Source organism: Myotis daubentonii, chromosome 15 (assembly GCF_963259705.1).
Source record: "Myotis daubentonii chromosome 15, mMyoDau2.1, whole genome shotgun sequence".
In the NCBI taxonomy this organism is placed as follows: domain Eukaryota; kingdom Metazoa; phylum Chordata; class Mammalia; order Chiroptera; family Vespertilionidae; genus Myotis; species Myotis daubentonii.
Window position 1 is genome coordinate 27286095 of NC_081854.1, and position 23175 is coordinate 27309269.

The 23175-nt window shown below is 43.3% G+C and overlaps 1 protein-coding gene and 1 pseudogene across 7 annotated transcripts in view; both read right to left on the reverse strand.

Moving 5' to 3' along the window:
* The window catches only part of GARRE1 (granule associated Rac and RHOG effector 1), a 101264-nt gene that overhangs the window by 52954 nt on the left and 25135 nt on the right, over positions 1-23175 (reverse strand). For 6 of the 7 annotated variants that reach the window (XM_059666967.1, XM_059666966.1, XM_059666970.1 and 3 more), the window contains one exon: positions 10404-11675. In XM_059666967.1, coding sequence (XP_059522950.1) covers positions 10404-10898 — 495 coding nt within the window. In that variant the 5' untranslated portion in view covers positions 10899-11675. The remainder of the gene's footprint in view (positions 1-10403; positions 11676-23175) is intronic. The other variant, XM_059666972.1, reaches the window with a different exon arrangement.
* Positions 1390-6277, reverse strand: LOC132217190 (serine--tRNA ligase, cytoplasmic-like; annotated as a pseudogene).

The following is a 23175-nucleotide window of genomic DNA, read 5'->3' on the forward strand; positions in this document are numbered from 1 at the left end:
CCCTGGGCTTCTGATTGACATCTAAAGGGGAGGAGGTGCAGTCTTGTGGGAGTGAGCCCTTAATCTGTGAGATCTGATGTTAACTCCAGATAAATAGTGTCAGAAATGCCTGGTGTGGGGAAACCACCACACATTTGGTAATCAGAAGTGCCAGAGTGAAATAAAGCATTCTGTGAGTAGACAGAAAATGAAGGAGTTTTCCTAAACACTCCCCCCTTTTCTGTTAGAAGATCACTTCACATGGACAAATCCCTTCATGAAATGGAATCTCTTATTGGGTATTCCTGATACATTATTCCTATCAGGTAGTCATACATTTCTCTCTTCCTTTGTTTAAATTTGGAAAATGTCCAAATATACGCAAAAGCAGAGTATAACAAACCCCTATATATCCATCAAAAAAGCTTCAATAACTACCAACATTGTGTCATTTTTTAAATTATTTTTTAAGTGTCTAATCCCAAAGGCCATACTTTAAAAAAAAAAAGTGTATTTTTATTGATTTCAGAGAGGAAGGGAGAGGGAGGGAGAAATAGAAATATCAATGATGGGAGAGAATCACTGATCGGCTGCCTCCTGGGTTGAGCCCACAACCCAGGCATGTGCTCTTGACTGGAATTAAACCCAATACTCTTCAGTCCACAGCCCGGCACTCTACCCATTGAGCCAAACTGGTTAGGGCCATTGTGTCATTTAAAAAATATATATATTTATTGATTTCAGAGAGAAAGGGAGAGAGAGACATCAATGATGACAGAGAATCATTGATCAGCTACGTCCTGCATATCCCAAACTGGGGATCGAGCCCACAACCTGGGCATGTGCCCTGACCAGGAATTGAACCATAACCTCCTGGTTCATAGATCCATGCTCAACCCCTGAGATATGCCAGCTGGATGCCATGCCATTTTTTAAAAATCCTTCCGCCCAACTCCACTTTTGCTGAAATGTTCTGAAGCAAATCCAATCAACCAAGACCTAGTACATGTTCAAACTTCCTAAGTTATTTTTTTTTAATATATTTTATTGATTTTTTACAGAGAGGAAGGGAGGGAGATAGAGAGCCAGAAACATCGATGAGAGAGAAACATCTATCAGCTGCCTCCTGCACATCTCCTACTGGGGATGTGCCCGCAACCCAGGTACATGCCCTTGATCGGAATTGAACCCGGGACCTTTCAGTCCGCAGGCCGACGCTCTATCCACTGAGCCAAACCGGTCTCGGCCCTAAGTTATTTTTTAAATTTTTTTTTGTTTCTCAATCTCAAAAGGCTCATTTTATTTTATTTTTCTTTTTTTTCTTTCTTTTTTTTGCCAATCCTCACCAGAGGATATTTTTTCCCATTGATTTTTTAGAGAGTGGGAGGAGAGAGGGAGAGGCGGGAGAGAGAGGGAGAGGGAGAAACATTGATGTGAGAGACACACATCGATAAGCTGCCTCCTGCATGGCTACAACCAGGGCCAGGGATCAAGCCTGCAATTGAGGTACGTGCCCTTGACCAGAATCGAACCCAGGACCTTTTAGTCCTCAGGCCAAGCCAACACTCTTACCCTTTGAACCAAACTGGCTAGGACTTATTTGGTTTTTATATCTTCTAATTCTTTTTTTTTTTTTTTAACTTGCTAAATGGAACAATTTTCTCTAGGAGGAAAAAGCAAAAGTGAGTGTGGTTCCAGGTAGAACTGTGAGACAGGGTCTGAGCCCCAGGTGGAAGACTGCAGGCAAGTCCTAGCCTTCCCTCAGAGAGGCTTCATTACATGGTTTCTTCAGTCCTCAGTCCTAGGCCCATGCAAACAGTTACACTGTGTTGTAAATAGCAGATGGTTCCAGTTTTAGCAATGCAGCCAGATGGGACAGGCGATGAGTGGGTATGTGTCTGGCTTCCCTGCTCGTAGGCAGGCTCTGGGATCCCAGCTGACAAAACTGGGAGGAAGGAATATTCAGGAATCGGTGACCTCCCATGTTCTGCAGCTGGCTCTCCAGGGTGACATCTTTGCTGCCCCTTTCTTTTTGCTGCCCTCATGCTGCTGCTTCTGCATCTTAGATGACTCCTGGTGAATGGGTGCAGGCTTCACAAAGGGAATCAGTTCTTGGAGACCTGGTGGCATAAACTCCTTCAACTTCTCAGGCACAATGATGCCCTTCTCCATCTGGTAGTTCTCCAGGATGGCGCAGGTGGTGCAGGTAGTGGCACACATGGTAGCATTCAGCTTATGGACAAACTCCACCTTGTCCATCATCTTCTTGGTTTGCCTATATTGGATTCATGGCGGTGAACCTGACAGTCTGTGCAGTTAGAACAAGAGACTAATTCACGGAAGGCTCCCAAGTCTAGAAAGTAAGCCTCCAGGTCAAGTTTCATACTGGCAGTGTGATTCAAAAACCTGTGATAATATTCACGATGTGGTGCAGGATCCCTGAAGACTGGCAGAATTCCTCTGCGGTGGTGATCAACTCTTCAAACATCTCCCATGACTTCTTGTCATGTAGTGATGAGTGGACAAACTGTTCAATCTTCTCAAACTGATGGACTCGAAAGATGCCATGGGTGTCATAGCCAAGGAAGCCCACCTCCTGGCGAAAGCAGGTCGACAGAACAGCATACCTGATGGGGAAATCCTCTAACTATAGCCACTCATCCCGGTGGAGAGCAGCGATGGGCTGCTCAGAGATGACAATCAAGTATTTCTCATCATAGGAGTTGCCATCAGACTTTTCACTGCCTTTGCCAATCACCTTATAAAGTTCTTCATCAAACTGGATGAGTTGTGCCACCTCCTGCATGACCTCTTTCCTCATGAAAAACGGGGTATAAATGGGAGTGTACCCCTGACTTCCCAAAGTGAGAAGGGCATACTGGATGAGTGCCTGTTCCAGGAACACCAGGACCCCTCGACTCCCAGCCATCATTACCCCTTTTTTGCCTTCAAAGCCATCAACCATCACCACCAGGTTCATTTGCGAGTACTTCTTCCTGACATTATAATCACCCCAAATCCTCTCTACTCTGTTGTCCGCATCCTCGTTACTGATGGGCACAGAGGGATGCAGAAGGTTCCTGATCTCTCAGAGGTTCTCAAACTGCTCTTCTCCACCTTTAATTGCTTGGCATCACACTCAGGATGACTTCGTCAATGAGGAGTTGGAGTTTTTTGATCTGTGACACTGTCACGTTAGCTAAATTGTCCGAGGTGAGGTCATCGAGATTTAACATATTCTCCAGAATGGACTCATCTCCCACTAGCTCTTTTTTCTTCATTTTCTCTCCAACTGTCTCGCTGCATAGGTTCTTCAGTTTGTTCAAGTTGTCCACCTAAAATCTACATCTTTGCTACTCACCATCTGCCTTCACCAGCTGACCCACTTATCCCAGGTCCTTGAAGCAGTTCTTTTGTGTCTCTCAGATGAGGGCTGGGTCCCCTCCTTTATCTACCCAAAACAAATCCAGATCCAATACTATCTTTCCTCCTTCCAGGTCAACAATGAGGGGAAATGAAGTTTGTAGCAAGGGAGTCAACCTAACTCTTTAAATTCAGGTACCTTTTACCTAAATTTTTTTAAGGTACTCGACTTGTTGAACAAATCAGGTCAACTGCCTGAAGAATATGCCACATTCTGGATTTATCTGATTGCTTCCTTGTGGTATTGTATAACTTGTTCCACTATGTCTCACATTTCCTGTAGACTGGGAATTCATTCTAGACGCAGCCGTGGGCAAACTACGGCCCGCGGGCTGGATCCGGCCCGTTCGGCTGTTCTATCCGGCCCGCGGAGCCGAAAGAGCGGAGGGTTCTCTTGCTCTCCCCTCTGCTCCTTCACCAGCAGCAGTGTTAACATGGCAACGTCGGGAAACACGGCCGCAGCTCCTTCTTCTGAGTCCAGTTTAAGAACCCATTGTGGCCCTCGAGTCAAAAAGTTTGCCCACCCCTGAAGCTTCGTTAGTTTGTTTTTCTCCCTTGGGGGGAGGGGAGAAGTACAAGAATATATTATGGGGGTGATGCTATGTGGTTCTTATCAGGGGACATGATCACCTGGTTATATCATATTCAGTAATGCTGAAGCTGACAAATGGATTTGGCTGGGAAAGGGCTGATCCCTCCCTTATGAAGTTCCCCCTAGGACCTTTCACCAAATGGTTTTATCCTCTACTTCTAAATAGAAGAATCTCAGTATTATTCTGTGTGCCTTGTTATAGTATATTCTGTATACTATATACATATTGTATACTGTAGAATATGCTGCAGTATATTGTAAGTACTAGAAAAATCTTATCCATTAGGGCTGTTTACCCTGAAAAACAGTCTGTACCAGAGAGGCAGGGAAATTTGCTTAATTTCTTATGTTTCTCCTTTATATTAGTGATTTTCAGGGTAATAAATCGGTTGCACAGTGTGTCTTGACAAATCAATGTCAAAGGGTCCAGTCTCCCCAGAGTGTCATATGCCCTTTGGCTTCACTGGCTTCTACCCACATAGAATGTGCTGGTCAGACAGTAAATCTTGTTTGTTGTTCACAATTAAATGTAGAGACTCACTCAAATGCCAACTACTTAATTAGCTATAGGTTCTGTAGTGGTTCTCAACCATGGCTGCACATTAGAATCACCTGGGAATCTTTTTAAAATCCTGACTTCTGGGCCTCATCCTCCGGAAATTCTGTTTCTTTGTTACTAATGTTGTGGCCTCACCCCATAACAAAGAAACAGAATTTCTGGAGGATGAGGCCCAGGAATCCGGATTTTAAAAAGATTCCCAGGAAGTGCCCGGCTAGCTCAGTCGGTAGAGCATGAGACTCTTAAAAAGATTCCCAGATGATTCTAATGTGCAGCCTAGGTTGAGAACCACTGTTCTAAAGGCTAAAGTCTGAAGACAATTTAGGTAATAGAAAATTCACCTCATTAAAAGAATAAGCCAAAAAGAGTGACTAGAAATTAGCAACAGCCTGAAAATAGATTCATACAAGTTCACTTAAAGTGAACTACAGTTTCTGATTAATAGCAGTAATTTGGATTTTCATGCAGTTAGGAAATATTTACTCCATAATCTGTTATGGAAGATCTACTAGTTGAAACAAGAAAAAGTAACACTGACTGTTACTTTTAGGCAAAAAACAACACTACACACACACACACACACACACACACACACACACACACACACAAAAACAAACAAACACCAGTATGAAAATTTAATTCCATTAAGGTTAATGAACACCACATTTTGAAATGAGCTTCTAATATTTTCCATTACTGTTATTCTACAGTATTTTTGGCATATATCTATTCTAAATAAATGTTACTGTGCCTGGATTAAGGTCATTAAGACAGTCAGTGCTCACAAATTATTTCAAACAGTTTCATAGGTAACCACATAGTATACAAAAGACATCTGTCAGTGCATCAAACTGGAAGCCAAGGTTCAATTACATAACGATTTGATTTGCCCTAGCTGGTGTGGCTCAGTAGGTTGGGCATCATCCTGTGTACCTAAAGGCTGTGGGTTCGATTCCTAATCAGGGCACATGTCCGGGTTTGCAGATTCAAACCCTGGTAGAGGGCTTCAGGGGGCAGCTGATCAAAGGCTGATGTTAGCCCTACTAGGTTTGATTCAGTGGATAGAGCGTTGACCAGCGGACTGAAGGATCCCAGGTTCAATTCTGGTCAAGGGCACATGCTTGGCTTGTGGGCTCGATCCCCAGTAGGGGGCATGCAGGAGGCAGCCAATCAATGATTCTTTCTCATCACTGATGTTTCTTTTTTCTTTTTTTATCATCACTGATGTTTCTATCTCTCACTCTCCCTTCCTCTCTGAAATCAATAAAGATTTATTTTTTTTAAAAAACGGTTGATATTACACTCTCATGTCAATGGTTCTCTTTCCCTTCCTCTCTCTCTGAAAATCAATAAACTATTCTTAAAAATAAAGACATAAAGATTTGATTTAAAGTCTGCCTACCCGTTTACAAGGTGGTGACACTTAGCCACTAAAAATGTTGACAGATAAAATATAGTCCCCTTAAAGACATAAAACTCCTGGGAGATCTGTAGCTGCCCTGGACTTCTGGAATGCCTGTACAGAACACCTGCCCCGGGGGCCAAGGATTCCCAACAGTGAGGCCCCACCATGACACCAGAGCCCTGGAGCTGCCAAGAAATGAAGCCAGCCAGCAAGGGGAGATGTGGCATCACTGCTCCCTGCACAAGGACAGCAGATCCTGTCCTGCTGGCCTCCCTTCACCTGACTTGCAGAGGCTGACCTCTTTACCTTCTGACCTCATCCCTAGTACTCTCCCTTGGGCTCACTGTTTCAGCCACAATAGGTCCTTGCTGCTCTTCAAACAGTCAGGGTCACTCCTGCCTCAGGAACTTTGCACTAGCTGTTCTCTCTGCCTGGTGTTCTCTTCTTCCTGATTATCAACAGGATTTACTCCTTCATCTCCTTCAGGTCTTTACTCAAATGACACCTCTTCAGTGATGCCTTCTGTCTTATCTAAGATTGCAGTCCTCTTCTATCCATATATACAAAGGGAAGAATTCTGTCTTATTCATCACTGTATCCTGTGCCTCAAAGAGTACATGGCACAAAGTAAAGTGTGCAATGGGTATCTGTGGAATGAACGTGTGAATCACAGTCCATCTGATTCTTTTACTTGTATTTGCACTGAAAAGTAATTCTACTTAAGACAAATGACAGATGTTTGTAAAGAGGTGGGCATTTGTCACTTTCTAATAAACAGAAAACCAAGTTATAGGGTTGTCTATAATTCTTTAATATGAACTACATGTTTTAATTGAAAATGAACCTTAGTTAGAATAACACATTTCTAGGACAAATGCAACTGAGGTAGACAAAAATCAAAGAGAAATCAGCCACTCAATCCAGCTAGCCTGGCATTTTACAGGAACACTGGAATTAACACAATCATAAAAACCACTGGTGGAGATGCTTCTAAACTAAAAAAGAAAAGATACAGAGAGTTGGTCCCGTGTAGTTTACCGCTAGAAAACATTTGGGTAGCATGTAAAAGCTTTGTACAAAGAAAAAATTCAATACAGAAAAGCATATTTTTCCTGAATTCACATTTTAGCTGGACTGACCATGTGAAACTTATACAAAGGAAATCCCATGAAATGCTCAATTAATATCCTATTTCTCATTTTAGACCAGTGGTTCTCAACCTTGGCTGCACATTAGAATCACCTGGGAATCTTTTTTTAAAATCCTGATTTCTGGGCCTCATCCTCCGGAAATTCTGTTTCTTTGTTACTAATGTTGTGGCCCCACCCCATAACAAAGAAACAAAATTTCCAGAGGATGAGGCCCAGAAATCAGGATTTTAAAAAGATTCCCAGGTGATTCTAATGTGCAGCCAAGGTTGAGAACCACTGTTTTAGACAAAATTCTCTCTATATAATGTAAACAACACATTTTCTATAAATCCAGTGAGGGAAAGTGTCAATTGGCTGGCTTGTTCAAAGGTTCTCAGCTACTACAAATGTATTCAATGAACCACTCCCCCATGCACCCACACACTCCTTTCCCCATGGCCCCATTCTAGATGCAAGGCAAACAGAGCAGTAACTACTGGTGGAAAAGGTTCTCTCAGGCTTTTATACTCTAAAGGTCTTAGCAGTTCCTGCATCGGGAAGGTAATACTACTGCCACCTTATACCACCAAAAGGAAGATACAGAGGGGGAAGGGAGGTGCCTACCTCAGGAACCTGGAGAGAAAGGAGCAGAGCAAATGTTCCGAGAATGGTAACTTTTTCCACCTAAAAGAGTTCTAGTTAGAATATCTTGCACACTTCTCTCTGCTGTTGGTTTTGTACATATTGTGCTCTGTACTTCAGACAAAAGCTAATAGTACCTTTCAAGCCATGTTTGAAACAATAATAAATGATGATGATGGATACAGAGTTTCACACATACCACTTGCTTCTGATCTTCACAAGAACCCTGGAAGGTGGGTGGTAATTCCACTTTATAGATGGGCAAGCCGAGGCTTAGAGATGCTACATTTGCTCAAGGCCATTCAGTCAGTAAGAAGCAGAGTTAAATTTTAAACCCAGATCTTCTGACTCCAGAACCCTTAACAAACTGTCACAGGCACTATTTAGCTCACAGACCATAGTCACAACTCATTTCTCTAACAGTGAGACTGTGAGGGGTGAACCACTCAAGGTAAGGGGCAAAGTCACTGATGACAGGACTCACATATACCCAGCCTTGCCTCAGAGCACAAAGTAGGCAACTGCAGTTCAGGATCTGTCAATCCCAAACCTGGCTGTAAATAAGGGAACATCAGAAGCATGCTTGGGCACATTCAGAGTGAGACAGTGGGGTTGGTACTTTGTCTTAGGTTTAAAATGGTCAAGCAGCCCTACCTGATTTGGCTCAGTGGATAGAGCGTTGGCCTAAGGACTGAAGGGTCCTGGGTTCGATTCTGGTCAAGGGAATATGCCCAGGTTGTGGGCACAATCCCCAGTGTGGGGCGTGCAGGAGGCGGCCCATCAATGATTCTCTCTCATCATTGATGTTTCTATTCTCTCTCCCTCTCCTTTCCTCTCTAAAATCAACAAAATATATTAAAAAAAAGAAATTCTAGCCCTGGCTGGTATTGCTCAGTTGGTTGGAGCTGTTGTCCCATACACCAAAAGGTCATGGGTTCATTTCCTGGTCAGGGCACATACCTGGCTTGTGGATAAGATACCTGGTCCAGGAGCATACAGGAGGCAACTGATCAATGTTTCTCTCTCACATTGATGTTTTCTCTCTCACTCCCTTCCTTTCTCTCTAAAAAAAAAATCAATAATAAAAAAACATAAAAACTCTAGCAGTGACACTAATATAACAGATCAAGTTTAATAAATCTGAAGGAAAAGGTCATTTTTATTCTGAAATTTTTAGTCTAATCTTATAACTTAGAGCCTTAAAAGAGGGAGAATATTTCGAGCATCAAAGACCCTAAGAAATATCCTATATAATAAAAGGCTAATATGCAAATTGTCCCCTCAGGAGTTTGACTGATCAGGAGTTCGACCGCTCGCTATGATGTACACTGACCACCAGGGGGCGGCGCGGAACAAAGGAAGGCCCTGGCTAGCTGCCGGCAGCTGGAGGAAGGATTGGCCCTGATTGCCGGCCAGGCCTAGGGGCCCTACCCTTGCACAAATTTCATGCACCAGGCCTCTAATATCCAATAAGAATCAAATGCATCCAATTGTGAATAGCTGTGAATTTAGAACTGGAAAAATAATTTAAACATGTGTGGAACTTCCCACAGTAAACAATGGTTCTATATAATAACAATTCACAAATAACGCTCATAATCATAGTCTCTACCCTGTACTTTTAATAATATGTTATCTGGAAATTAAGTTACAATTTGAATATTTAAAGAACATAAATATAGGTTGATTTGTTTGTTTAATAACCTTTTAACCTACTTAATTTGAAATGAAAGCAATTCAGAACCTGGCACACAACAAATTTTTTATAAGGAGAGAATATCAATAGAAAGAGGATGAAGCCTGGCCAGCATTCTCAGTGGTTGAGCGTCTACCTACAAACCAGGAAGCACGGTTCGATTTCCAGTCAGGGCAAATGCCTGGATTGTGGGCTCAATCCCCAGTGTGGAGCGTGCCGGAGGCAGCTAATAGATGATTCTTTCTCATCATTGATGTTTCTCTCTCTCTCACTCTGTGCCTTCATTTCTGAAATCAATACTATATACATATATATATTTTGAGGTTTTTTTAAAGAAAGAAAGAGACCCAGTCGGTTTGGCTCAGTGGTTGAGCATCAACCCATTAATCAAGAGGTTACCAGTTCAATTCCCAGTCAGGGCACATGCCTAGTTGTAGGCTCAATTCCCAGTAGGGAGCGTGCAGGAGGCAATCAAGAGATGTGTTTCTCTCTCATCAATCTCTTCCTCTTGCTCTAAAATCAATAAAAAACATATTTAGGAAGGAAGGAAGGAAGAGAGGGAGGGAGGGAAGGAAGGAGGGAAGGAGGGAGGGAGGGGCCTTCGTCTGCTTGGCTCAGTGGATAGAGTATCAGCCCTCAGACTGAAAGGTCCCAGGTTCTATTCTGATCAAGGGCATGTACCTGGGTTCCAGGCTCAATCCCCGGCTCTGGTTGGGCACATGGGAGGTAATCAACAGATGTATCTCTCTCATGTCGATGTTTCTCTCTCTGTCTCTCCCTCTACCTTCCACTCTCTAAAAATCAATGGAAAAATATCCTCAGGTGAGGATTACCAACAACAACAAAAATTAAAAGAAAAAAGAAAGAGGATGAAGACCATCATTACTTACGATGATTTGGAGGAAAACTAAGACCACATTCTCACTTACCTCTGAAATACATTTTCCTACCCAGTTATGACACAGAAGATACACTACCTCAATGTCCTGGAGACTGAATTCCTTCTGATCTGTAAAGTTTGCAGCCCCAGCACTAAGTTCCATCAGCATCTTGGCGATCTCGGGCTTTATGGCTGAAGTCAGCCGACTGGCTGCTTCCATGACATGCTCCTGCACATCTTTGAGTTGCATGGCTGCCTTGGAGTAGTGAGAGTTCCTGAACACAGTGCTGAAGAGATCTGTGAGGAAAGTACTGGCACGGCAGAAGACATTGAGGGCATCCAGGTACTTGGAGATGCCCTGCTGGATGTCGGCAATGGGAGTGGAGTGGGGCATGGCATGGTGGCAGCTGCCTGCAGCGGTCAGACTGCCCAGGGGGGCAGTGGTGGCTGTAGATGCCAGGGGAGCACTTAGTGCTCGGCCCAGCTCAGGCATCGGGTATTGCTGGTGCTGTTGCACCTTCTGCTTGGACCCGCCAAGCAGGAAGCGCCGCTTGTAGTCCATTTTACTGTCCTGGGCACTGCAGCAATACATGCGGGAGAGGGAATTGTCCCAGTGACTGTGAGCGAGTCAGGGTTCTGAGTCTTTTATCCCCCAAAACTGTAGCTAGGTATAAAAATAGTGGAGTTCTGAAAATATAAGATTTAAAAAAGGCATTTCTATGAGGCAGGTGACCATGGGATCCAATATAGATGTGAGAAGGACAACAGGTTTATATAATTAATATTTTCAGTATAGGCAGGACCTCTGACAAAAAATAAGTGTGTCCAAAATGCTGTATAAGAACTGTTAGCATTCCACTCTCTTAATAAAAAGATATGCTTGAGAAAAATGCTCACCTATAATTACTCTGCAAGAATATTTTGATACTTGTATTTACAATGGCAGAAAAATAACTTTAAAAAATGTAATATAATAATGTATCTTTAATATACCAGAAAAGTTAGAACCCAAAAACCTACAAGCTGATCAACAGCAATTTAAAAAGCAATACAGAATTACTTTAAGTCCTTAAGAAGGAAGATCAAATCCCTGCAGAATTTTGACAGAGCCTGCCTGACAAATCCATTTACCTGTAAAGCTTCTTTTGAATGCAAAAAAATTCCAAATTTTCTTTAATATTTTCTGAAAACAAGTTTTTGTTTTTTAAAAAATGGCATTTGTTATTATAAGTCTTCTTTCCTTTTGTTTGTTGAGGTAGCCATTTCCTTGTAACATTAATAAGAGGTGCTTCCAGACTGGGTTGGCCCTCAATTGTAATGTCGAAAGCAAGAATGCACAGATGTAATTGTAAGGCCTCTAAGTCATTTCCTGTAAGGGGGAAAAATAAGGTAAAGTTAGGAAAGTTACAGGACAATGAGTAATTCTGGAACAATAACTTCTGAAATGCTATTATCCACAAAGGTAGACTACAAATGCATAAGAAATCATATTTAGAACCTTACAAAACTAGGCACAACAGTGAGATTTGAACTATGACATGATTGCTAGAAAATTCCTTGAGTTGTAGTACAAAAATAATGCAACCAAAGTTTGATTCCACATCAACAGCCCCAAAGCTAAGGCTGGTAACTGATCCATCGAGCAGGGCCTGAATTCATGTTGACAAGTACAGCACCCATAAAACTTTAAGGGGATTTGGGAAAGGGAGTGATGAGCAAAGACTGAGAGAAATCAGGAAGGCTGTTATGAAGAAAATGTTACTTTGATGTAGGCCTTGATTATAGGATATGTTGTGACAAGTGCAAAAGGGCTATGTGGGGCTTATCAGGTGAAAGGACCTGCATAGCAAAGGCCCTGAAGCAGGCCGGCACAGGGTCTAATCAGCATACCCTGCTGAACCAAAGTGCAGAATACAGAAAGACAGAGCCTGGAGAAGTGAGTGGCTGGCAGGAGGTTTGCAGATAGGATTCTTCTCATCCTCACTCAGGTACCAATTTCTCTTCCAGATGTTCAAAGGGAAACTTCTGCAGAACCCCTGGCTCTGGATAGGTTCAAATAACAATGTCTGGACATTTCTGGTTGTAGTTACCAATACCTAGTGTATCAGTAGTGTAATTCTCACACAGCTAACAGCAGGATTCATACTTGCCTGAACTATCTGTTCTCTCAAACAATAGTTCAAATATACTTAGTCTGTATTAAACTTCCAACTTGTATGATGTCTCCATATAGTTTGGTCTACTTATTGATAACTAGGTTTTTCTTTCTTTCTAGTTTCTTTATTTTGTAGATAAAAATAAATACAAGTCATACTTTGTTGCTCATTATGGCCAATATACCATGCCTCCTTCATAGTTCTGTGATGGCATAAGGAACCTAGAAAGGTAAGTAAGTTAAACAACAAAAGACGAGAAAAGTGCTATGGATACAAACACATACTCTAAAAGTATAGCAACCCTAGGCTGGCCAGTGTTGTTCAGTGGTTGAGTGTCGACCTATGAACCAGGAGGTCATGGTTTGATTCATGGTCAGGGCACATGCCCGGGTTGCGGGCTCGATCCCCAGTGAGAGGTGTGCAGGAGGCAGCCAATCAATGATTCTCTCTCATGACTGATGCTTCTATCTCTTTCCCTCTCCCTTTCTGAAATCAATAAAATAAAAGTATAGCAACCTTAACCCAGCTAGCATGTCTATTAAACTAAATTAGCCACCAACTGTAACTTTGTGTTCAAGATAATCTTCACTCTTAAAGCCTCATAAACTTTTCAGAAAACAATGTATCAAACAGCTACTTGTAAGAAATATGCTCCCAAGTGTCTTGCAATTCATGGCAATGAAGCCATCATATCTATCTCTACCCAAGGGCTCCATTATAATCAATGTGGCTTTATAAACCCTGATGTACAATAGAAGTGCTCCACAGGAATGCTGAAGGAGGAAGGCTGTTCACATGAACACTGAGTGGTCTGTGAAGGAGAAACCATCGTCTTGAGTTGGCCACAGGGAGCCCTGAACAACTCTTCTTTGTTCTGTGTTGTACATTAGTGCCTCTGGCTCTGAAAGCCCACCCCATTACTCTGCCAGATGGTCCTAGAGGCCAAGTAAGAACCACATACTTATCTAATTTTTAAAAAAGCATCATAAACTTCTTTTTTTATGTTACACATTTTCAAGATCTATTTAATATATTTTATTGATTTTTTTTTTTTACAGAGGAAGTGAGAGGGATAGAGAGTTAGAAACATCGATGAGAGAGAAACATCAATCAGCTGCCTCCTACACACCCCCTACTGGGGATGTGCCCGCAACCAAGGTACATGCCCTTGACTGGAATCGAACCTGGGACCCCTCAATCCACAGGCCGACTCTCTATCCACTGAGCCAAACTGGTTAGGGCTCCGAGATTTATTTAAATGAAACTTGTAATGCTTAAAAATATACTACTTCACCAAATTCATCTACAAATTCAATGCAATAATTACAAAAATTTGAACTTTTTTAATAGAAATGGGCAAACTAACCTAAAATCATGAAAATACAAAAGACCCAAGATGGCCAAACAAATATTGAAAAAATATTTTAGAGGACTTACACGTCCTGATTAAAAACCTACTTAAAGCTATAGTAATCAAGATGGGGGGGGGGGGAGAGTGGAGTACTGGTATAAGGAAAGATATATATATTTTAGAATTGAGAGTTTAGAATAAACTCAATATCTAATGTCAACTGATTTTAGGCAAGGGTACCAACACCATTCAACTGGAAAAGAATAGTTTTTTCAATAAATGGTGCTGGGACTAGATATCCACTTGCAAAATAATGAATATGGACCTCTATCTTATAAAAATTAACTCAAGCCCTAACCGGTTTGTCTCAGTGGATAAAGCGCTTTCCTGTGGACTGAAGGGTCCCAGGTTCGATTCCAGACAAGGGCATGTACCTGGGTTGCGGGCACATCCCCAGTAGGGGGCATGCAAGAGGCAGCTGATTGATGTTTCTCTCATCGATGTTTCTAACTTTCTATCCCTATCCCTTCCTCTCTGTAAAAAAATCAATAAAATATATTCAAAAAATTAACTCAAAATGAATCTAAAACCTAAATATAAGCATTATAACTGTAAACTCTTAGGAAAAAAAACAGGTAAATTTTTGACTAGGCAATGGTTTCTTAGACATGATATCTAAAGCACAAACAATACAAGAAAAAAAAGATAAATTGGATTTCATAAAAATTAAAAATGCTTATACATCAACTAGAGGCCCAGTGCACGAAATTTGTGCACCAGAGCGGGTGGGGTGGTGGTGGTGGGGGGATGGAGTCCCTCAGCCCGGCCTGCACCCTCTCCAATCCGGGACCCCTCGAGGGATGTTTGACTGCCTCTCGCAATCTGGGACTGCTGGCTCCTAACCACTCGCCTGCCTGCCTGATTGCCCCTAACCCCTCTGCCTGCCTGTCTGATCACCCCTAAATGCTCTCCTATTGGCCTGATCACCCCTAACTGCTCCCCTGCTAGCCTGATCGACCCTAACCGACTCTGCCTAGCCCCACACCTGAGACCCAGGATTTCCTCCTCCGGCCGGTTGCAGGCACCCGGAACCCGGGCTTCCCTCCCTCTGGTTGGTTACAGGCATCCAGGACCCAGGCCAGCTTTGCCCAGGCCAGCCACAGCCACAGGGGATTGTGGGCAGGTGGCTTTGCCTGGGCCGCAGGCACCCGGGACCACGGGGCGGGCAGCTTGTCCCTCTCCCAGGCCACAGCCCCAGCCGCTGGTGCCCGGGACTGCGGAGCATACAGCTTGTCCCTCTCCCGGGCCGCAGGCACAGGCGCAGCTGCTGGCGCCTGGGACCGCAGGGCAGGCAGCTTGTCCCTCTCCTGGGCTGCAGCCCCAGCCGCTGATGCCCGGGACCACAGAGCATGCAGCTTGTCCCTCTCCTGGCTGCAGAAGCAGGTGCAGCCACTGGTGCCCGGGACTGCAGGGAGGGCGGCTTATCCCTCTCCTGGGTTGCAGCCTGGCTGGTCCCTATTCCTCTCTCCCCAGTGTTGAGTGTCTGAGCCATTACTGTGTGATGGTGTGAGGGTGTGACGACCATTTGCATATTAGCTCTTTATTATATAGGAAGGTTACTCACTATCAAGGTTAACAGACAACCCACAGAATGGTAAAAAAATATCTTAAAATCGCCGAAACCGGTTTGGCTCAGTGGATAGAGCATCGGCCTGCAGACTGAAGGGTCCCGGGTTCGATTCCGGTCAAGGGCATGAACCTGGGTTGCGGGCACATCCCCAGTAGGAGATGTGCAGGAGGCAGCTGATCGATGTTTCTCTCTCATCGATGTTTCTAACTCTCTATCTCTCTCCCTTCCGCTCTGTAAAAAATCAATAAAATATATTAAAAAAAAATATCTTAAAATCATATATCTGTTAAGCATCTAGTATCCAGAATATATAAAGAACTCTTAAAATTGAACAATAAAATTACAAATACCCAATTAAAAGATGGACAAAGAATTTGAATAGACATTTCTTTAAACATATAAAACTGTCCGATAAGCAAATGAAAAAATGCTCAACGCAATTAGTCATTAGGGAAATACAAATCAAAACCACAATAAGGTCAAAACCGGTTTGGCTCGGTGGATAGAGCGTCGGCCTGCGGACTGAAGGGTCCCAGGTTCGATTCCGGTCAAGGGCATGTACCTCGGTTGCAGGCACATCCCCGGTGGGGGATGTGCAGGAGGCAGCTGATCGATGTTTCTAACTCTCTATCTCTCTCCCTTCCTCTCTGTAAAAAATCAATAAAATATATTAAAAAAAACAAAACACAATAAGACACCATTTCACACAACATTAGAATGACTAAAATAAAAACAAAACAGAAGATAAGTTTAGGCGAGAATATAGAAAAAAATGGAACCTTCATATATTGCTGGTGGGAATGCAAAATGATGCTGCCACTGTGAAAAGCAGTCTGGCAGTTCCTCAAAATGTTAAACAGCCGGAACCGGTTTGGCTCAGTGGATAGAGCGTCGGCCTGCGGACTGAAGGGTCCCGGGTTCGATTCCAGTCAAGGGCATGTACCTGGGTTGCCGGCATATCCCCAGTAGGAGATGTGCAGGAGGCAGCTGATCGATGTTTCTCTCTCATCGATGTTTCTAACTCTCTATCTCTTTCCCTTCCTTTCTGTAAAAAATCAATAAAATATATTTAAAAAAAAAAAAGTTAAACAGAGAAATGCCATATGACCAAGCACTTCTACTCTTTCTTTATTTTAACTTTTTTTTTTCTTAAGAGAGATCAAGCAAGCAAGGGGGAGAGATGGAGGGAGGAAAAAGAGAGAGAAAGAGATTCGTTGTTCTACTTGTTTATACATTCATTGGTTGCTCCTTGTATGTGTCCTGACAGGGGATCGAACAAGAAACTTTGGCATATAGGGACAACACTAACCAACTGAGCTAACAGGCAGGGCAAGCAATTCTACTCTTAAGAAGCCAAACACATGAAGCCACATATATGATACGATCCCACTGACATGAAATGTCCAGAATAGACAGAAACAGAAAGTAGATTTGTGGAGTAACTGCTAATGGATTTCTTTATGGGAGGTGATGATAAGATTCTGAAGTTGGATAGTGGTGATAGGTACACAACTCTGAATATACTAAAACACATATGGTATGTGACATACTTCATCTTTCATTTCCATTTTCCCTATGTAACTTCTTATTTAACAGCAAAAGGCATATCATTCCTTCGTAAATAAAAACAAGTACATAAAAATCAGTTTCCCAAGGATACGTTTAATGTTAGACCTAGTCTCCTTTTCCTATTCAACTAGAAATCTGTACTTAAATGCTGCTATCCAGACCCTGTCCCTTCAAGATCATCTAATTTAAATCCTTCAATTTCCAGATGAGGAGGAGAAAATGCAAGGATACTATATGTCTTGCATATACCACACAGTGTCAAAATCAAACTTGGATATCTTGAGTCTCAGAACTCCAAACACATACATAAACGTTCTGTTCTGAACTACCTAGACTGGGGATAAAATAAGCTAAGCTGCAGTCATAGAACCTTAAACGAGTGGCCTAACCCAGTAAAGACTTATCTCTTGCTCACATTGAAGTTCAATGTGGGTCTGGCAGCCCTTCTTCAACTTGTAGGGAACATCATTAGAATGTGTGTTCTCCAGAATCACCTTAGCATTAAAAAAAAAACTCAAAACAGAATAAACTGGTGATTATAATAGAATCAGGGGCATAGAAAGGGAGTGGACTGACTATTCTTGGGGGAGAAAGGGGTGTGGGGGATGTGGGAAGAGACTGGACAAAAATCGTGCACCTATGTATGAGGACAGTGGGAGGGGTGGTTAGGTCGGAGGGTGGGGTGGGAATCAGGTGGAGAGGAGCTATGGGGGGAAAAAGAGGAACAACTGTAATCATCTGAACAATAAAGACTTAATTAAAAAAAAAAAAAGAAACTCAAAACAACAACAACAAAAAGAAACTCATACCCATTCTTTACTGCTTTCCACTAAAGCAGTGGTTCTCAACCTTCTGGCCCTTTAAATACAGTTCCTCATGTTGTGACCCAACCATAAAATTATTTTCGTTGCTACTTCATAACTGTGATGTTGCTACTATTATGAATCATAATGTAAATATCTGATAAGCAGGATGGTCTTAGGTGACCCCTGTGAAAGGGTCATTCAACCACCAAAGGGGTCGCGACCCACAGGTTGAGAACCGCTGCACTAAAGTGACACACATCATGAGAGCCAAAATGGCAGCACAGGTAAACCCCAGTACTCACCACTTTCCACAACTAAAATACAAAAAAACCATCATTCAGAACCACCTGAAATTTGGCTGAATGGAGGTCCTACAGGTAGAGAAGTGGAGAAGGCACAATGAGATTGGTAGGAGGTGTGGAGGCGCTGAACGGGCTGGTCCGACACTAATATGTGTTTTTTAATTGGGAGTGACATCTCCAAGACCTCCCATGAGAAGCAGGGGTTTCAAGCCCCACACCAGCCTCCAGTCAAGGGTTATAGAGCTGGGAAGAGAAGTCCCCGTAACTTTGGACTGTAAAAACCAGCAGGGACTGTGGCTGAGTGACACAGAGGCTGCTGGAGTCCCAGGTGTTCCTCTTGAATGGATGGTGCAAGAACTTACACAGTCCTGCTTCTTCTGAGCTCCAGTGCCAGGCAGAGATTTTGGAGGAATCCAGGGACATATGGGGAGGAACTGGACTATCTGGTATCAGGGCAGGAACTCAGGAGCAGATTTCTCCCAGACAGAGGTGCTCACAGGGGTCATTGTTCCTGCACTGGGACCTCCGCATAACAGACAGCCGTATCTGAGTTTCCATCAGCATGACCCACACACACTGTTCCCTCTGCCCTGGTAATTCCCCGAGACCCCGCCCCATCCAATTTCCAGCCCCACCTAAGCTTTTCCATATAAATGACCTACCCTTGCTCAGGCTTCAGACTTTGCTAAAAATCTCTCAGACAAGCAGCAGCTGATGTCAGCATGCCACAAATCTATCAATAAAAGGTCCAAGACCTGGCAGTAGCATCAGCCTGCCTTGCTTCATAGCTGGGCCCCGCCTGGGCATTTCTTAGCCCAATACAAGTGGCAGCTATCTGCAGACCTCTCTGTAGCTCCTGCGGGGTGGCCCTAGGCAGTGACTGACTTTGGACCTCATGTGAGGCCCCAAAGCAAATGCACCCGGTGGATAGCTTCAGACCACTCCAGATTGCAACTCTACACATACGCAAGTGACACACTCAAAGGGCAGACTCAGTGAACCCCAAAGCCCCAGTGAAACAAGTCCTGCTTCATAGGGGTGTCTCTTGCACAGCAGCTCTTCCATTGTAGTTGCAGCTGATCCTCATAGCCAATTGGCCTGGAGGTCAATTCCTCCCAGTGACATCAATAGCAATCAAGGCTCAACTACAATACTGTGCACACATGGGCACACCTAGAGTGCTCAGCTCAGGTGAATGCGGAGGCTGAGCTACTGGGCCCTACAGGACACCTAATACAGAAGACCACCATACCAAATCCAGAAGACATAACAGCTCTATCTAATACATAGAAACAAACACGGGAAACAGCCAAAATGTGGAAACAAAAAAACATGTCACAAATGAAAGAAATGGAAGCAAGCAAACTACTGGATACAGAGTTCAAAACAATGGTTATAAGGTTACTCAAGGATCTTAATGAAAGCTTAAAGGGGCTTAATGAGGACCTCAAGGAACTTAGTGAGACTTTCCAAGAATCTCAGTGAGCATACACTAAATGAAATAAAGAATAATGTACAGGGATTCAACAGTAGAGTAGAGGATTCTGAGAATCAAATCAACAATTTGGAATATGAGGAAGAAAAAAACATCCAATCAGAAAAGCAAAAAGAAAAATGAATTAAAAAAATTAAGATCATGTAAGGAGCCTCTGGGACAACTTCAAAGTTCCAACATTTGCATTATAGGGGTGCCCGAAGGAGAAGAGAGAGAGCAAGATATTGAGAACCTATTGAAGAAATAATGACAGAAAACTTCCCTTACCTGGGAAAGAAATAGACTTACAAGTTCAGGAAGCACAGAGCGTCCCAAACAAGAGGAACACAAAGAAGCCCACACCAAGACATATCATAATTAAAATGACAAGGGTTAAAAACGAAGAGAGAATCTTAAAAGCAGCCAGACAAAAGCAGTTAGTTATCTCCCAGGGAGCACTCATACGACTGTCAGCTGATTTCTCAACAGAAACTATTCAGGTCAGAAGGGAGTGGCAAGAAATATTCAAAGTGATAAACAGCAAGGACCTACAACCAAGATTACTCTACTCAGCAAAACAATCATTTAGAATCGAAGGTCAGATAAAAGCTTCATAGACAACCCTAGCTGATTTGGCTCAGAGAATAGAGTACTGGCTTGTGGACTAAAGGGTCCTGGGTTCGATTCCAGTCAAGGGCACATACTCGGGTTGCAGGCTCGATCATCAGCAGGGGGCGTGCAGTAGGCAGCCAATCAATGATTCTCTCTCATCACTGATATTTCTATCTCTCTCTCCCTTCCTCTCTGAAATCAATAAAAATATATTTTTTTAAAAAATAAAAAGCTTCACAGACAAGAAAAAGCTAAAGGAATTCATTACCACCAAACCAATATTACATGAAATGTTGAAGGGTATTCTTTAAGAAGAGGAGGAGGAGGGGGAAGAAGAAGAAGAAAAGATAAAAAATCTGAACAATAAAATGGCAATAAATACATATCTACAATAACTGAATCTAAAAATCAAAATAAATGAACAAGAACTCTAATGAAAAATATAAACTGATAAATAAAATAGAATCAGAGGCATGGAAATATAAAACAGACTGATAAATCTGAGAGGGAAAGGATGAGGGATGTGTGGGAAGAGATTAACCAAAGATCTTATATGTATACTAGAGGCCCAGTGCATGAATTCGTGCACAGGTGGGGTCCAGCCACCCGCCCTGATGGGGGCCGATTGGGAGCAGGGCTGGTGGGGGAAGGGGGCATGGGAGGTTGGCCGGCTGGCCCTGCCCCTGATCAGGGTGAGGGGTCCAATTGGGGCCGAAGGTGGGTTGTGGGAAGTTGGCCAGCCAGCCCCTCCCCCAGTTGGGGGGGGGGGCTGATCGGGAGGGGCCGGCCGGGTGGGGGGGGGCGTGGGAGGTTGGGGGAGGCTGATCGGGGCCCAGATTGGGCAGGTTGGCTGCTGTAGTGGGCGTCATAGCAACCGGTTGTTCTGGTCCCTTGGCTTTTATATATATAGGTATGCGTTACTTATGGACACAGACAATAGGGTGGTGAAGGCCTGTGGCAGGGTGGTATGTGGTGGAGGAGGGCAATGCGGGGGGGGGGGGGGGTAAAGGGGGACATCTGTAATATTCTCAATAATAAAGATTTTAAACAAATAAGTAAATAAAGTGACACACACATTTCCTCTCAAAGCCCTTTGGCCAGAATTAGCCACTCAGTACCAATGTAACTACAAGAGAAGCTGGGAAATGTAGGGAGAGATATGGAATAATAAGAAAGCATTATAGTTGGTCACAGCTGTCCACCCAGCTCAGCTTTGTGTTGCAAAGTTCTAACCAGATGGCAAAAGCAATTCTGATTCCACCCTGGAGAGGCTGAATTGTAGTGTGGAGCCCCCACAGTTGCTTTCCAGAGGTCAGGTGATTCCGACACAGGCTGCTCCAGGACCTGTTTTTTTGGTGGGTGTATGTATGCAGTGTGAGGGAGTAAAGCACTGAGGAGGAAGTCAGATTCCTTTGAGAAACTGATGAAAGATCACTCCTTAGTCAAATATATATCCAAAACATCAAAGTTTCCATTCATTTTTGGCATTGGAGTCCCAGGTGAAAAACTACCTGCCCAACACTACCTGTGCTCCCCTTCCCTTACATAGACCTGCAGGCAACAGATGACTTTATAAAAACTGAGCCTCATTTTCTGCATCTAGAGGTGACCCAACAGATAACCAAGCAGTGGAGGCCTAAGGCTCAGTTTTCATAAAAATGGGTTAAGGAGAATCAAAGGAAAATACACTTGGGACCCTTTACACCCATACCACTCACTACCTATGCCCCTACACACTGAGTGGCCCGATTATTATGACCACCTGACGTTTGTAGGCAAATTAGCTATAATTTCGCGCTGAAGTTGCTAGAGGGCCAGACCATTATAAACATCTGAATAGCACAACATACCTAAGTATCATTGCTGATCAAGTTCATCCTATCATGTTGATGGCATAAACCAATGGAGATGGCTTCTTCCAACAAGACTATGCGCCATGCCACGGTGCTCATATTATGCAGGAGAGGTTTCAAGAACATGAGGGAGACTTTACCTTGCTTAGGTGGCCCCCACAATCACCAGATCTCAACCCAATTAAGCGTTTGTGGGATGAAGTTAAATGAGCCATCAGGCAGCTGGTTCCACAACCATCAAATCTCAAAGAACTGGACAGTGCTATTCATCAGGCATGGTGTCAGATTCCTCACATAACCTTTCAACATCTCATGGAGTCAATGCCAAGAAGAATCGCCGCAGTATTGAAGGTAAAAGGTGGCCCAACGAAGTACTAATGGGGTGGTCATAATAATCTGGCCGATCATAATAATTTGGCCAATCAGTGTATATTCTCTCAAGGTATGGCCTTTAATCTAAAGATCATGAGCATCAGAATTGAATTGCCTAGGTCTAGGACCAAAGGTGCACCTGCACTTGGATAAGTCTGCCTATATCAGTGTACAAGGATGATCACAACAGCCATAAATATGTTATTAAGAATGGAAACTTTTGTCCTAACCGGTTTGGCTCAGTGGATAGAGCGTTGGCCTGCGGACTGAAGGGTCCCGGGTTCGATGCCGGTCAAGGGCATGTGCCTTGGTTGCGGGCACATCCCCGGTGGGGAGTGTGCAGGAGGCAGCTGATCGATGTTTCTCTCTCGTTGATGTTTCTAACTCTCTATCCCTCTCCCTTCCTCTCTGTAAAAAATGAATAAAATACATTTTTTAAAAAAAAATGGAAACTTTTTTTTTTTTTTTTAAATCCTCACCCAAGAAGGATATGTTTCCTGGCCAGTGTGGCTCAGTTGGTTGGACATCATACCATACACCAAAAGGTCTTGGGTTCAGTTCCCAGTCAGGGCACATGCCCGACTGTGGGCTCCATCCCTGGTAGGAGGTGTGCAGGAGGCAGCCGATTGATGTTTCACTCTCACATCGATGTTTCTCTCTCTCTTTCTCTCTCTCCCCCTCTCCCTTCCTCTCTCTGTCAAAATCAATGAAAATATATTTTTTTAAATTCAGATTCCTGGGGTA